Below are 17757 nucleotides of genomic sequence, written 5' to 3' on the forward strand. Positions count from 1 at the left end.
ATTAGAAAGAGTGGAGGGATGCGTTAAAAGAGAAAGCACACTAACTGCGGGTCCTCTGGTTCCACGAGCACCTTTGAGTCCTCTCTCCCCTGTCTGTCCGATTTCGCCAGGAGAGCCCATCTCTCCCAAGTGACCTGGTGACCCTTTTTCACCCTACCAAAAAGAAAGATGGAAATATCAGAGGCCAGGACTGGTTTAAATAGTTTACACGCGAAAATGACATGAAAAATGTGACTGTATTGTGAAAACACAAAGCAGAATGTGTTCCAAATAAGCCAAGGCGAAGAAGAGTACCACAGGGCTCTATTCTAGGTCCGTTATATTTTGGACAAAATATTACTGATTGTGCTATGCTATTAAAATGAAATGGTACCATATATTGTTTTAATGCAATTTAATTCAATTTAGTTGCCATCTTTTTTTTTTATTCACAAATTTTGGTTACCTTCTTTCCTGGACGTCCACGGTTGCCGGGCAGACCTTGTTTGCCCTCTGGTCCCTGATGAAGAAACGAATGCTTTAACTTCACATTGTCAATGCAAATTTCAGACAAAATACCCCTGCATTATCTAAACAGCTGTTTGGAGAGTTTTTTTTTTTCAGTTACATACAACTAAATGAATTACATTATATTCACTCCGTCACTCTTTCGTCACTCACCGGGTAGCCTTTTTCCCCAGGATTTCCAGGAGGTCCAAGTGGGCCAAAGTCACCAATCTCACCCCTTTCTCCGGCTTCTCCCATTGGTCCACGGTCACCTGGCTCACCCTAAGAAATAATTACAGAATAAAAACAAACCTTAAATGAAAACTATTTTGTTTTACTTTATTTTTGCAAAAAAATTGTGGGTTTCGGTAAAATGGTTTTGGGAATCAACAAAATATGATGTTGACAATGTGTACCAAAGTGCATAAAGGGCCAACCAAAGTTACATCAGTTTGAACAATTTAGACTTTGAAATTACTAATAAATTTCACAAGAAATTTTGAAGTTGAAAAAAGTATTTTCTTGTCAAATGTACTCCAATCAACTTTGTTTTATGTAGTTATTTATATAAATTAATAAATAATAAACTACATTTTACAAGTATATTTATCAAACTGGCCGGAAAATAGTTTTCAAGGTTTGTGCAACAAGACATTATACATTTCTCATCATTCTTTAAAATAAATCAATTAGAAAAATAAAATGCTTACATAGTAAAATCTCTTTTATCATTTTATTGTATTACAGGTAAAAAGGTTCAAACATAAATGCGTCCATGTAGCCCAAATGATAAAAGCATGGCACTAGCAACAGCAGTGTCATGGGTCTGATTTGCAGGAAATGCATAATAATATGTATAAATGCAGTGCAACTCGTTTTGGATAAATGCATCAACCTAAATGTAAATGCCATTAGAGAATTGAATCTGGAGTCTCACCTTTGGTCCATCCTTCCCTTGATGTCCGTCCTCTCCAGGTGGCCCTGGAGGACCCTAAAACAAACAGCAACATGTTAGACCAGGAAAGCTTAATTTAGAAAAGCATCATGGGATTCATTCCACACGCCATCTGAAACTGCTGCAGAAATGTGCTTATTGTTTTTTCCTATTAACCATAACAGACATATTTATTTGTGTAAGCAAATCTGCAGTATTAGCAAGATTATGAATAAATATTTTACAGTCTGAATAACATTTATTTTTTCCCACGATGCAGTAATGAGAATGACATTTTTTCATTATCTTGGGGCGAAATACAAGCCGGAAAAATGCAAGACAGGTTTCGTGAGATTCACTCGGGTACGACGCTGTTCCCGATGTCATAATATCCAATAACAAACACAGAGCATTGCTTGAACAATTGAAACAGAGACAAAGATGTTCAGTGTGTGTGAGACTGAGGGTCCTTCTATCAGATTATTGACATTGCTTGGCTCACATGAGATAAAGCAATGAAAATACACTGATGGATCACGTTTACTTGGACATTTTGGAGCAGGAATGAGGCTGGTTCACTCACTCTGATGCCCAGTTGGCCCAGTTCACCCTCTTCTCCGACAGGCCCCATGTCACCCTGGAAAAACACAGAAAGACACAGTTGCAAATGCTAAAAGTTCTCCCTTTAATACTGTTATTATTGGTGCTTGTCAATATAAATCATCGGTTTCCATTGTATTTAATTGCAAACGGCAGCTTGGATATTCTGCTTAATCAGGATCTTTTGAGGAGCGTTTGTTTCCAGAAGCTTTACTTTCACTGTTCCTCAGCGGAGGAATGATCTTCACAAGCCTCCAGAACATCTCACATCTTCTAAACAGCGTTTATTTCTTTCATTTGTTATATTATTGGAGATATAGAGCGACGACTGATATTTAAATCGATTTATGTGAGTATCTGCTGAACTGTTATAAAGATCTCACTGATTTACATTACAACATCTGCACCAAATTGCATATTCTTGCTTAGTTTGAGTCTCTGAATAAAACTGAGCTGTTTTTCTCTTCTTATTCTCACTCTATCAGACTATATGTGTCGTAAAAGCATGATGCATCAAATATGATACTCAACAAAAAAGCGAACTTTCTTATAATATTTGTATCTAAGGTTCCATTTCAATTCCCATTTCTGATTATTATTTCATGTCAGGCTTTATAGGGTTAATAGTCGTGCATCACCTTGATCCCTGGTTCACCCACAGGTCCCTGCTCTCCTTCAGGTCCTGGAGGTCCCTGTGCATGCACAAAAGAGTCGAAAACACAAAGCGGACGACAACAAGAAGTCAAAAAAACACGGACATACTCATATATATCATATCTGAGACACAGAAATAAAGCAAAATGAAATAACATACAACATGATTTGTTTACTAAATGATTAAAATGTGCAATTATTAACGGTTCTGCAGTGCATCGTGTGTTTTTACACTCCTTAGGGTGCCTGTGATCTATATTGAATTCAACAGTATTACGTAACTTGGCACTGTAAAGAATTATCCCTCATTTAATTAGCATGTCATTGCATAATTGCGCACAGAAGAAAACCATTACACACAAATCTTCAGTTTCTTTCAGGAAGTACCTCGTGACCTTGCTCTCCATCTGGTCCTGGGTCCCCTGGAGGGCCTCTGGAGCCCTTTAAATAATCAAATAAATATTACATAAATATGAAATCATGCACAATTCCCCCTAAAACAAACAGTTTTCTCATAAACAATCTTGTTTTGATATTATAAATGATATTTACATGAATCGCCCTTGGCACTGGATGTGAAGGGATCTTATGATTACGCCTAACTAGAGGTGAATTTCACCATGCACATGTGAACAGCATTAAAGTGAGAATCCATATGTTGAAGCATGATTAGATGTGTGTTAACATGAGGACATTCAGATGCACACAGGGTCAAAGACTGGAAACACGAACCCGTAGACACACTGTTAAACATCTTTCATCTGCTGACAGAACGGATGATTACATGTTTAGATGTAATGACATAAAACACTGGCGCTCAGCGCAGGAAATGCCATGAGGATCAGCGAAACGCCTCACAAACCCTCGGAGGTCTTCACATCATGACTTACATGTGTTACACAAGAAAATCACATCACACGTGCTTGTGGAGACTATATACCACACATTTCTGAAGGTTTAGCACATTGCTAGCCTTATGAACACAATGTGTTCAAATCCTTCAGCTGATGCAGTTTTAGATCTTTATTTTTGCTTGTTTACATACAATCTGCCCTTAACTATGCCACTTTATCGCAGTCCAAAACTTTATTTAAATACATGCATTTATTTAATAGTTTACTTAATCAAACTACTTAGTTTAATTACTATTAAGTAATCATTTTTGTTAATTGAAATGAAGCCGAAATAAAATGAAATATAAACCATAGATGACAAAATTAGAATATTAGAAGTGTTGTAGAAGTTTAAGTATTAAAATGACTAAAATTAATTAAATAAAATTAAAGCTATATAGAAATATTAATATTAAATAATATTAAAACTTACAAACATGCTCAACAAAACTACTAAAACGTAACATGAGTTAAGTAAAAATGTAAAATAAACTACAGCCATAAGTTACAATAAAGCTATATAAATCTCAACAAAACTAAAAAAATACATAAAAAATACTAAAACTTAAACAAAAATAAATCAAATCTGAAAATATATAAATTAGTTTAAATTATATATATGCACAAAATACTATAATAGTATTAAAAAAAAAACAATAATAATAATAAAATAACACCGAACCTGGTATTATATGTACTGCTATAAATCTGTACCATGCATAATAAGTTTTTATTTTTTTTAACAGTAAGATTAGATTGTCTTTTTTGTTGTTTATTATATATGAGCGAACAGCAGACCACGAGGATTCAATCGTTGCACCGGAAATGCTTCTATGAAAGTAAATATGATCAAAATATATAATAGGCTATATGTTTTGTTACTGTAAGTCAGAGAGCTATTTACACTGCTAAAAACCAAACAAACAAACAAAAACACAGTCTATCTTTCACCATAAAAATATAGGCTAAAACATTCTAAAGGCAAATTGCATGAATTAGAATAGTGATGTCTCAAAGTGCATTATTAGTCCTTATCTCATTACTTCCTATTTTTGCGCGGATTTAGTTTCTCCCTGTTGTAAACTCTAGGGACGTGAACTCTGTCGTAAGTTGATTAGTGTGCATGGATCTTAAAAATTAAATTAAATTAAATAAAAAATTAAAAGTATGCATTTAGCAGACACTTTTATCCAAAGTGACTAACAGTGTATTCAGGATAACAATTTTTACCTATCATGTGTTCACAGGGAATCGAACCCAAACCTTGCGCTTGTTAATGCAATGCTCTACCACTTGAGCTACAGGAACACAGGATCTGCGCTCATTTCTATGTTAGATTGGTAAATGAAGCCCCACCGTATTTTGTGTTTTAATACTCACAGGTTCACCTGGAGGACCTTTTTCACCTGTGCTGCCGAGAGGACCTGCTTTACCCTGCAAAACACACACACACACACACACACGGGGTCAGATTACACATTATTCAGTCAAACGTCCCATTGAACAGAAACATCACAAATGAGATCTTTATTAAAGTCATTAATTTTCTTATATGACAATTAGAATAAATTTATTGCAAATATCTCCTGTGTTTCAGATGGACAAACAAAAGCCAAGTACATGGTTACTTTAGTTAAATAAAACCATACTTTTGTTTTTTACTTGAAATAAAATTAAATAAACGTTAACTAAAATAAAATCTAAATAAAAGAAAATAAACACTATTTTGTTACTTGAAATAAAATAAATGTTAACGAAAATACAATTTAAATAATATAAAATAAACCCTTTTTAACCCTTTTTAAATAATATAAAATAAACAGTTCTAGAGTTTTAGAGATCCTAATATCTTATACTCTGCTCTAATTTCTCATTAAACGATCTGAGATGCTTTTCACATTCACTTTACAGCTCTAAACTTTCATGACAATAAGTGACCCATTAATGTGTCTTTATTTTCCCAAAGCAATTTTAGGAAAAAACATCCAACACAAAACTGATACAAATATGAATCCTACTGTAAATACAAGTACAGAACTAAAAACACAGGTGCTCAGACATCTCAAATACACATATAAATCACGGGTACTTTGTTAAACACATATTTTACATGTCTGATTCAGTTGTAAAACATATCTGCTTTACAGAACGGAAACGTCTGAGTTTGTTTCTATGATGGAAATATAAGCCAGCAGGGACCCACAGCCTTTCTGCTCTTATTTTCGTCTGTTTTTCTTTCCGTCTTTATCAGACACTGATACGCTGAGAAGCAGGAACCGCTGGCTTTAACATGCACCTGTGTTATCAGAGCATTTCTCAGTGAAATCTCAGTTCCCTCAACAGTTTCCAGACTCAAAGCATCACACCACAGATGCCGCTTTAATAACATCAGCATGACCCCCTTTATCAAAAGTCATAAGTGCACTTCATTTTTCAGCAGTATATATAACTTACACAAAGATGCATTAATAAACACATTCATAAACACTTCCATATGTGACCCTCTCAACTATACCTTCACTTCACATGCTTCATATTCAATGAAACAAAGTCACGATAAATCCACTCAGGGTTTATAATTGGCTAGTTTTAATGATGATGATGAACACACTGTATTAGATCCAAATCAGTCACTAATAAGGTTTCATGCCTTAGAAGGCAGCTGATTATGCATGCAATGTATTTTACCATTTTAATATGATTATTTTAATTATTTTGAATATTAAAATTTAATAATATTTATTTAAACAAAAATAATATTTTTGGCAACACATTGTACTATTTTTATACGATTCTTTTAATAACTGAGTATTAAAATAAAATAATAAATATTTATTTAAATATATCTGTTTTTAAATTTTTATATATTTTTCTATATTAAAATAAAATAATAATATCTATATAAAATATATTTTGGCAACACATTTTACTATTTTAGTACAACTATTTTATTACCTTTGATTATTAAAAAATTGTCTATTTAAATATGAATCAGACTATTATTTTAATGTCTTTGAGTATTAAAAATAGTATCTTAAACAAAAACTAATTATTGGCAATACATTTTTGAGTATTAAAATAAAATAATATAATTTATTTTAACAAATGAAAAACATTTGTGGCAACATTTCGACCATTTTAATATGAATAATAGAATCGATTTAAAAAACAATAATATTTTAAGCAGCATACTTTGTTTAGATATTATTTAAATCCAATATCACATCATTCCAGCACGTGATTTCTGAAGGATCATGTGACCCTGAAGACTGAGTAATGATGCTGAAAATTCATATCTGATCACAGCAATAAATTAAATTTTACAATACATTAAAATAGCAAACAGTTATTTAGAATTTTAATGATTTTTCACAATTTTACTGATTTATTTATCAAATAAATGCAGCCTTGGTAAACCGAAATAACATGAAACAGACCATTTGACATGTAAATGCTAGTGTATATTTTGCTGTTGGATGTGCTGCTAACAGTCTGTCAACATTCACCAATCACGACTGACAGTATTTGCATATAGTGCTCTGATTCACTATTATCCACTGTGATCAGTGAGGTGTATCAAATCATCACACATCTGCAGCATTAAAGCAGTGACTATTTGTATAAACATCATAAATCATCTGAGTTATGAATGAAGCCGCAACGCTTTAATGAGCCTGTGAAACACCAAACAGAACGGATGCCAAATCTTCCCGTTCAGCATCAGTCACAAGAGGATGCTGTGAGCTCGGGAGCATCAAAACCCCTCAGGCTTAAACAGACACACACCTCACACAGCAAACACACTTGTGCTTTATTACAGGAAATACACAGACGCTTGAACAGACACATCTCAACACCCTGCTATATATGTGATGAACAGGGATTGGGATCATAAGGAGACTACACTTTACAATAAAACAAAGTAAAAATAAAAGTATTTTTGAAAACATATTTTCACTATTTTAATCTGATTGTTTAAATACCTGAATATAAAATAAAATATTGGTATTTATTTACACAAATATAATAAAAAGTAATAGCATTTTTGCAACATACACATTTTTTTTATACTTTTGAGTATTAAAAGAAAATAAATATATATATATTTTTTGAAATAGTGTTTTTGGCAAACACATTGTTCTATGTTAATATCAATATATTTATATTTGTGGGTATTAAAAGAAAACAACAATACTTATTTAAATAAATATTATTTTAATTATTAATCATTAATAATTATTTTACTTTTAAATACATACTTTTATTTTGTTTGAGAGCTCAAAGATATTAACATAATCAGATGAAAACAGTGCAATACATTACCAAATGTGCTATTATTTTTGTTTAAATCAATGTTATCATTTTATTTTAATACTCTAAAGTATCAAAATAATCATATTAAAATATAGTGTGTTGTCTAATATTAAAAGAAAATTATGCTATTTATTTTTGACAATGTATTTTACTTTTTTATTATGATTATTTTAATACCTTTGAGCACTCAAACTAAATAATAGTATGTATTTAAACAAAAATAATCTTTTTTAGAAACACTATATTTTAATATGATTATTTAGATATGTAAGAGTATTAAAAGAAAACAATAATATTTATTTAAACAAAAAAATAGTAATTGCATTGTACAGTTTATAGTGCACTGTTTTAATCTGATTATTTTAATACTTTTTTTAATACTTTTAACATAAATAATAAAATTTTAGACAACACACTATATTTTAATATTATTATTTTGAAACTTTAGTGTATATAATATTTATTCAAACAAAAATAATAGCATATTTGGTAATGTGTTGCTCTGTTTTCATCCGATTATTTTAATATCTTTTAGCACTCAAACTAAATAAAAGTATATATTTAAACAAAAATAATAATATTTTTAGCATCACACAATATTTTAACATGATTATTTCAATACTTTAGTATATTAAAATAAAATAATATTTATTCAAAAAAATAATAGCATATTTGGTAATGTATTGCACTGTTTTCATCCGATTATTTTTATATCTTTTAGCACTCAAACTAAATAAAAGTATATATTTAAACAAAAATAATAATATTTTTAGCAACACACTATATTTTAACATGATTATTTTAAAACTTTAGGGCATTAAAATAAAATAATATTTATTCAAGAAAAAATTACAGTATTTTTGGCAACATATTGTTCTATTTTAATACCATTATTTTGGTACTTCTGATTTTACAATAAAGACAGTAGCATCACAGTTGTTGGTATGAGACTTACAGGTGCTCCTGCTGGTCCTCTCTTCCCTGGAGCTCCAGCTTTACCCTACAAACAATCACAAACACAACTGAAGCTTACGGATTTAGTTTTAATAACTGTGGTATTTCAAATTAAATTATTTCATTTTAGTCAGTTTACATTTCTCATTTTTTAAGTTTTTAAATCGCATATTTATATTTCCTTTCAACTTAATTTCAGTTACCAAAAATATTTTTATAATTTTATTTTTGGTTAATAATAAAAAGAGTATGTCCTTTTGTGTCAATGTGTTTTACTCTCAAATCTGCAGAAACATGTTTATCTTGCTGAGGACATATCTAATATGACTATTGTCTTTATGTAAAGATGACTTCTGATAACTACAAACCCTAAAACACATTATTTTAACTGTGAATAGTTCCATATGAAGACATCCCAAGTGAAGATTTTGTCAAACTATTTCAACATATATGGACAATTTTATCTACATTTTAAAATTTTAATAAATTTTCAAGTGTTCAGCGTTGCTTACGATGAATCCTGGAGGTCCATTCTTCCCAGGCAAACCCTTTTCACCCTGAAAAACAACAGCAGTGGAGCTGTCAAACATGTTTGATTTTCAGTAGCTTTGTAATGCAAATCTCAACGCAATTGTTTTGGGTTTTGTAGCAGTGTGAAAAGCACCATGAAAGTGAAGTTTTCTATCCTGTGTGATCTGTTTCCTCTTGAAACAGGAAGTTGGTGTGCAACACAGGGACATAAATGATCACAAGGATCTCCCAGAAAAATAACATGGCTATATAATTGTCTATGTTTGTATATGTTTTGGGTCTGAAGGGACGCTGGTACCTTTATGCCCTCAGGGCCCGGCTCTCCAGGAGGGCCGTCAGGTCCCCTCGGGCCCTAAAAGACAAAAACACAACAGGTAAACAGGGTAAAACTTAACTAATAGTTAACACCATACTTACCAGTTGATTTATTACATTAAGAATTGGATGAACAAATTGTGTATAAGAACTTTTCTAAACTGTTATTTTTAATTGTACAAATGATGCACGATTTAATTGAATATGCACTAACTTTCATACATTTCCAGAAGATAAATCTGAACAATGGATAAAGCCAGATTCAAAATTCTTTTTTGATTTTGTTGACATATTAGAGTTAAAAGATTTTGTAGAGGGGATTTTGGATATCTCTTTTTATCACTTCATAAATCATAAAATACTGTCAACAGACAGAAAAAATACGTTTTCAACGTGTTTAGGAATAAACTGTTGTAAAAACCCATTTCAATGATATATGAACAAACCCCTTGGTAAAAACCTTCAGAATATAGAGAGGAGTAAAACTGCTAAGTTTGGGGTTTGTAAGTGCTGCGGAAGTGGAGAAAAAACTTTTAAAAGATATGTATTGTAACTGAAATCTACAAATGCTGAAAGTGTATTTTGGGTGTTTTCTTATCACTAGTCTGAAACAACATGTTACGAAAAGCCAATTAGCTCAAAATCTATTATAGTTATTACATCAAGTTTATTCTCATAAACAGTCCAGGGCTGAGTTTCCGAAAAGGTTCGTAAGCCTACGAAGTTCGTAAAAATTATCGTACGACTGATCTTAATATTACGGTCTGTTTCCCAAAAGCATCGTAACTTAAGTAGCACTTAAAATTCTCGTAGATCTACGAGTGCTCTGGAGTAATCGTTAAGCCCTAAGTGCATCGTAAGAAGTCAGATTTATGCGTTCACCTGCAGGATAATCAGCAGATTACACCTTTAACTTGATTCAAGCGCAATGTGATTATAATAAAAGTATAAGTATTTGTGATTTGATTGTGCTTTATTGTACCCTTTATAACTCGTTTTCTTTATTTTAGTTTTATTTACTTATAAATTAAATAATTATAAAGAGGGCAGAAAAAAATTGAAATACACATTTAAATTTAATGACTGAAAAAAAAAAGAATAAGTATAAGTAATGTAGGAAATATTGGACCCGGAAATAACATCTCTCTCTCTCTCTCTATACTGTATATAAATAAGTAAATTTAAATAAATTTTTGACTTACAGTGCATTCAGGCTAACATTTTTTACCTAACATAATATATAAATATATAAAGTATATTATATATTATTATGCAAACTATAATATCATACACTATAATATAATATAATATTGTAATGTATTACAGTTATTATATCCAAGTTGTCTGTCTGGAACGCAGCATTAGGTTAACGTCAATAAACGATCATTTACTACAATTAAGATTCATTCTATAAGGCAACATTTCATCACTTGACAAATGGACAGTGACTCCTGAATAGCACTTAAAGCACAGCTACGTGCGACTGTGTTAAATGCATTTTTGGGAAACGCACGTTAAACAATAACGAATGATCGCAAAATGACTCGTATAAAACGCTCGTAAGCTCTAAAATCAATTGTTATTGGCCACATGCCAGACCAAACTCACCGAGAATCAAGGCCAAGCCAAACTAAACCAAAACAAAGAGGATCTGTTACACAAAGGGTTAGGTCGAGATGTAACCTCATTAGTGACCACTTTGGAACGCACTTTGTAGATCACTAAAGCTCACAAGAGATGCAACGCACTATGAATTGTAATAGTTCTGTGTTAGAATGGTAATAACATGTGATATGTACAAGTTAGGGTTGTTATTGTTAACTAAAACTATTACAAATAATTTCCATTAATTTACAAAGTAAAATGAGTTGACAAAATAAAATATGAATTATAAAACAAAATAAAAAATATATTAGAAAACATTACATTTATTATATTAAAAACATGATCACAACGTAAACTTATAAATATATTACTAAAATATATAAAATATTATTTATAAACATAAATTATAAAATATATTACAGTAAATGTATTATTAAACTTATAACATCAAAACTTACAGTAGCTTTTAACTTAAAACATTTAGAAAAATGCTGCATTGGCAACTAACTGAAATAAGTTGAAGAACACTAATATTAAATATCATTAAAAACAATTCAATTCAATCTATACTTTTAGGTACTGATTAATTAAAGGGATAAATATTACAAAATGTCTCTCATTTTGTCCACAATATTTGACTGAGCTCGTTGCAGTGGATTCTCAGATGGCCATGTGATGCTGCCTTAGAATTTGGCCAAAATAAGGCTCTATAATTTATCGAACAGCTGCTGCATTTGGAACTTGCTTATAAAGTGTTAAAAGCTGTCTATGCAAGTGCTTCCTAGGGTTTGGAGCGGAAACACAGAGCCAAAGAGTCTGGTCTGTTGAATTTGGGTTCATGAATGGAGACTCTAAGGATCTATCTGTCATGTATTTCACCGTCGTACATTCTCATCATCATTAAAATGAGATCTGCACTGTTTTATATAAACAGAACGGAGGGGAACATTCTCTTAATTGCAGAGTTTGGCGTGAACCTTAAACCACTTTTCATCAGCTTCTGTGGCCTCTGACTGACTTCATCCTCGGTCATTATGACTTACGTCAAACATGCTCTTTCTCTTTCCATTTAAGATGTTAGTCAAGGCAAGTATTTGAGTTTACCTTAAACATTTACCCTCAGAGTGACCTGTTATTAATTAAACTGGCTGTTCTTGCTACTGTACTTTAAAGACAGTTACCCTCTTTGTTACATACATTAGACATTTTAAATGTTCAAAACAAAATGTTTTTCTCCTGTTTTTAATCAGAAAAAAAGTAAATGATAATGTGAAAAATATAAATAAAAATATAAAAATGAATATAAACATAAATATTAATTCAATTTCCTAACGAAGACTAGAAGGTAAAAAGAAGTCAAAATAATCCTGAAATCATTGCACATATTAAACTGATTCAATTTGTATAATGAATATTGAATATTATGTTCATATATTGAATATTATAACTGAATATTTTAAAATATTTTAAATAATACTAATTTTAATTTAGTTTGAGTACGAAAATAACTAAATTATCAAATACTAAAACTTAACAAAAACTGAATACACACACACCAAAAAAAAAAAAAATTTTTTTTTAAATGTACTCCAATGATCTTTGTTTCAATTACAACTTCAAAAATCAAAAAAGTAAACTTTTACAAACATGACAAAAACACAACAATTAACAAAATTGCTTCAATTACAATGCAGAGATGCAGAGTATATTAGTACACAAACTACAATAAAATTAATTATAAAACTTTAGATTTTTAAACGGATTCAGATTAATTAGCCACTCAATTAAGTGTGTAACAAATAAGTTTTGATTATTTATATATGTGTCATATTCCGTTTGACCACTAGAGGTCCCTGTGGTTTACTATAAACATGATCACATGGTCAGCAAAACACTAAAAACATGTGAACAGTGATTGCTGATCACAGAGAGAGCTGATGCATTACATTACACTAAAGCATTTTTAGGATCATCAAGAATTTTGTGCATTTTTTTTTTGCATTTTTTACACACAAAAAAAGCATGAATTTATTTCACTACTAGTCTTACCCTTCTCCCTTTGGGCCCAGGAAGGCCTGCTCCTCCTCTCTGTCCTTGTGGACCCTTGAGAAAAAGAGACGGACAGAAAGAGACCAAGTCTAATTTCAACTTTCACGTGTAAAGTTCCTCAAAGTCAATCTTTCACTCCAAAAGTTGCATCTAAAAACCGCAGAGGATCATGGGAAAAAAACTTACTGGTGGACCTTGTGGGCCGAAATCCCCAGGAACTCCTGGAAGACCCGGATACCCCTTAAACAGACAAAGAGGTGCACTTTTAACACAGTAAACCAGTGACCACTAACTAACTAGTGAAAAGTTAGTTTTTTTTTTTTTACTCCATTGGCAGATATTTTTATTTTTTTTGAGCATAAACACACTTCCACACTTATTTTTTCCCTCATAAATAGGACTTCAAATCTGATGTCACTTTGCTTCTTTCATAAATGTATCGTGATATAAGAATATTTTTACTGGAAAGCAAGACAAAAATACTGAGGAAGAAGATCTTTTTTGCAGTGCAGTGTATTTTAATATATGTTTGTTACTGTGAGAGAAGCTCTTACTGTTGACCCTTTCTCTCCTGGAGGACCCAAAGGACCAGGAGGACCTCGATCGCCCTGAACACACACAATAAAACAAACACAATCACGTTCTCAGGTCAAACTATAGGAGAGATTTTTCTATCACAAATCAAACAGCACACAATAAATATGGATCCTGATGCATGTGTGGTTTAACATCCAGACTCTTGGTTTTTACCTTTTCTCCAGGCTGTCCAATCACTCCGGTTATTCCAATCAATCCAGCCGGACCCTGAACAACACAGAGAACAAGAGCTGGTTAACACACACACACACACGCAAACACACGCGCACACACGCACACACACACACACACACACACACACACACTCCTGCATTCCTCATGTCAGATCTCAGTCCAGATAGGAACAGAAGAATTGCTTTACATGAATGTGTGTGTGTGTGAATATTTCAAGAATATCCAGGCTGATTAATATAATATAATATAATATAATATAATATAATATAATATAATATAATATAATATAATATAATATAATATAATATAATATAATATAATATAATATAATATAATATAATTCTGTGTTTAAGGTCTGTCAAGCTACAAAATGACAAGAAAGCACAATAAAAGTATAATAACAATAGTTCATATGCACTATAATCTAATCCATAAGAAAGCTTTACGTAGTAACCATATTGAGCCTCAGAGACCTCTCTTAGCTATAAATTCATGTTTTTTAAAAATGCATTGTGAACCAATGAGATCAAACGAGTAATGACACGTCTAAAGATGCCATTTTATAATTAAATACAAGTGCAATTGAGATTTACATCATATGACTTCAGAGGAATTGAATAATCTGAGTCTGATAAATGAATGTTAGGATACTTTTATAGTATTTTTTTGTAAGATGCATGTGGGTGAGTAAAAGATGACTGAATTCTCATTTCCAGGTGAACTGTCTCTTTAAGACTGTCCTGCTTCTTCACACACTGACTATAATGATCTGTAATGATTACACAGCGGGACATTTACTAATATGCTAAGGTGTTCACGTCCATCTTGTTGTTAATAAATCTATGTATTATGACAGCACAGATTAAATAAAGCTCTGTTTCCACTAAACACTATGAACTGAATGTGCGTCACACTCCCAGCACTCATTAATCTTCACAGAAGTGAAACGTCACACTCCTGTACAGCACTTTCCATGGTTTCCATGTAAGTTGGTACAGTACAAGTGGGTTTTTGGGATGATTCCCAGCATGCACCATCAGCCCTGGGGAACTTTCCGAGAGGTTTGACGTTCCTCTGACAGTTCATTTGTCACAGAACTATCATTACATCAGAAATCTTTGGCTCGTCTGACTGAAGCTCCAACAAACTTTCCATGTTAATGTTTCATGCAGCTCGTTCTCCATTTTCAATGCCCAACACAAAGCAAATTATTGTACGGTTTAAAGGCAAAATAATGACTTTACAGTAAGCGTTAATAAATTGCTCAAGATGAATTAGTATAAAAACTTTGAGGTCTGTATATTTTATTGAAGTTTTTGATGTCTCTTCTGCTCACCAAGTCTGCATTTATTTGATTAAAATACAGTAGAAATTGTAAAATATTATTACAATTTAAAATAAGAATAGTTTTCTATTTGAATATACGGTATTGTAGAATATAATATATTTATTTGATGCAAAGATGAATTTGCAGTCTTCAGCATCACATTCTAATAACTTATTATTATTATTATCAATTTTTATTTATTTTTATATATTTTATCATGAACAGAAAGTTCAAAAGAACAGCATTTATTTGAAATATATATATATATATTTGTAACATTAAAAATGTCTTCACTGGCACTTTTGATCAATTTTATGAATTACATATCTTGAATGAAAGCACTAATTAGTTTTTGACGGTTAGCTAGACTTAAAAAAAAATAGAAATATATATATATATATCGAATGGGACAGATTTTATAAGAAACTATGAGGGAATTCTTGAGAACTTAGAAATAAAAAAAATTAAAAACATGCTTTCTGAAAGCATGCCAGTTATCACAGATGTTTTTCAGGAAAGACACCAAGTGCACGCTGGGATTGACGAGGCTTTCCATATTTTCCTGAAAGAGCCGAGCGACAGCCAGCAGAACATAGATCTACTGTAACAGTCACTACATCAAAATGTGTCATCGAAACCTCATTGTGCAGCTAAAAACACTCCAGATATGTCAAAATCCACATTAAAGCATTTACATCATCCAGCAGATACTTTTCAATTATAACCTAAATAAATCTCTTACTGTGAGTCCTCCAAGAAAATGCCTGCTGAATGATTTTAGTGTAATATCACTCTTAACATCAACTGAAAACCATGTTTGGTGCCGTCTAATGGATGAAGATGAAGCTACAAGAAATGAAGCCTGTATCTGTTATGAAGACAGTCAGAGGCGTTAGGATCCAAATGCAGTATTTATTTAGAGAATGGTCAGACAGGCAGAAATCAGGAATGGCGTCAGGTGTGTAAGGGATAACCAGAATCGAAACCAGAAACAAGCGGAGATCGGGGCAGGCAGCAGAGAAATCAGAGTCGAATACACAGGCCAAAGGTCAAACATGGGAATAACAAACACAGGGGAAAAACGCTAGGAAATGTCAGCCAGGCTAAACAAGACTTCGCAGTGAGTGAGAGTTATTGTGGTGCTTATATGTGTGTGTAAATGAGGTGCAGGTGTGGCAAGGAAATTGGCTGATGAATGAGGTGCAAGTGTGGCAAGGTGATTGCGATGTAGTGACTCATGGGAGATGTAGTTCGGGTTTGGTGCAACAGTTGAGAGGTGCTAGTGTCCAAGTGATGATATGGTGACATCTGGTGGTTGATGGGTGGAATGGTCCTGAGTGGAGTGCCCTCTACTGAAGTTCATAGGCACTCCAGCTAATGATCGTGACAGTATCACACTTAAAAATACGCAACAATTATGTCACAAAATAGAAAGTGTACAAATGTTAAAGTTGTTAAATCTTAAATGTAAAGTTTAATCTAAAATTAAAGCCATATATCTTAACTAAGTTATGTTCCAAATTTGAAGTTGATATTACAAAAATTTAAGTTCCTGTGAGATTTTATATAGGTGCTACACCAAGAATAGCCAAATTTCACTGAATTTTTAAATGCATTTGCCTGCAACAAATGTATAAACATCTGTCACAATATAATTATATTACAAAATAACCAAATATGGAACCATGAGGCTTCAGACCTTTCTGAATTAGTTCTGTCAAAATTTGCAAATGTTTTGATTAGAAAATATTGCAGCAAAGGGTGAGGATCCCTCTGAAAGATTTTAAGCACTGTACTATTTACATAATGTCCGACTTTCACTGCATGAATTTCGAGTGTCTAAGCTATCGAATGATAACTAATTTATAATTACTAAAATATGTGATAAACGAGAAACCCCAGTGATCTGAAGAACCAGTAACGACCTTGAACATTTAATCTGCAAGTTTTTTCTCAGAGTTGGTGTAAATGTATTTTAGAGGTTGAGAACTTCAGCAACTAATCTGCAGATTTCAACCATTTTCCCCTCTGTCTGATCTTGCCCTGCTCATTTGGAAAGTGATGTCATGGCGTTCATTAAAGACCTTGTGTTCTTCAGATTGCTGTTCTTGAAGTGGGGCTGTCTGGGCCCCTGCGCAGATTTTCTGCGGCTGATCTCTAATGCATCACATATGTGAGCTTATTCAATATAGATGAACACAAACCAGAATGCAAATACAGCACATGTTTTCTGTGTTGTGTCTAAAGCAAATCCTCCTAACACAGACATGAACGCAGTCTTGTCTTCCCATCGGAAGATGGAGGGAAACCACGGGATGTTTTTC

At 32.2% G+C, this 17757-nt stretch overlaps 1 protein-coding gene across 1 annotated transcript in view; it reads right to left on the minus strand.

The window, feature by feature from the left end:
* LOC127944338 (collagen alpha-1(XXIV) chain) overlaps positions 1 to 17757 on the minus strand; it is a 90862-nt gene that overhangs the window by 19536 nt on the left and 53569 nt on the right. The window contains exons 25-39 of the mRNA XM_052540216.1: positions 14086 to 14139; positions 13890 to 13943; positions 13522 to 13575; positions 13336 to 13389; positions 9665 to 9718; positions 9348 to 9392; positions 8837 to 8881; positions 4948 to 5001; positions 3062 to 3115; positions 2659 to 2712; positions 2004 to 2057; positions 1424 to 1477; positions 661 to 768; positions 446 to 499; positions 46 to 153 (exon numbers count right to left, since the gene is read on the minus strand). Coding sequence (XP_052396176.1) covers positions 46 to 153; positions 446 to 499; positions 661 to 768; positions 1424 to 1477; positions 2004 to 2057; positions 2659 to 2712; positions 3062 to 3115; positions 4948 to 5001; positions 8837 to 8881; positions 9348 to 9392; positions 9665 to 9718; positions 13336 to 13389; positions 13522 to 13575; positions 13890 to 13943; positions 14086 to 14139 — 900 coding nt within the window. The remainder of the gene's footprint in view (positions 1 to 45; positions 154 to 445; positions 500 to 660; positions 769 to 1423; positions 1478 to 2003; positions 2058 to 2658; positions 2713 to 3061; positions 3116 to 4947; positions 5002 to 8836; positions 8882 to 9347; positions 9393 to 9664; positions 9719 to 13335; positions 13390 to 13521; positions 13576 to 13889; positions 13944 to 14085; positions 14140 to 17757) is intronic.

Source organism: Carassius gibelio, chromosome A23 (assembly GCF_023724105.1).
Source record: "Carassius gibelio isolate Cgi1373 ecotype wild population from Czech Republic chromosome A23, carGib1.2-hapl.c, whole genome shotgun sequence".
Lineage (NCBI taxonomy): Eukaryota > Metazoa > Chordata > Actinopteri > Cypriniformes > Cyprinidae > Carassius > Carassius gibelio.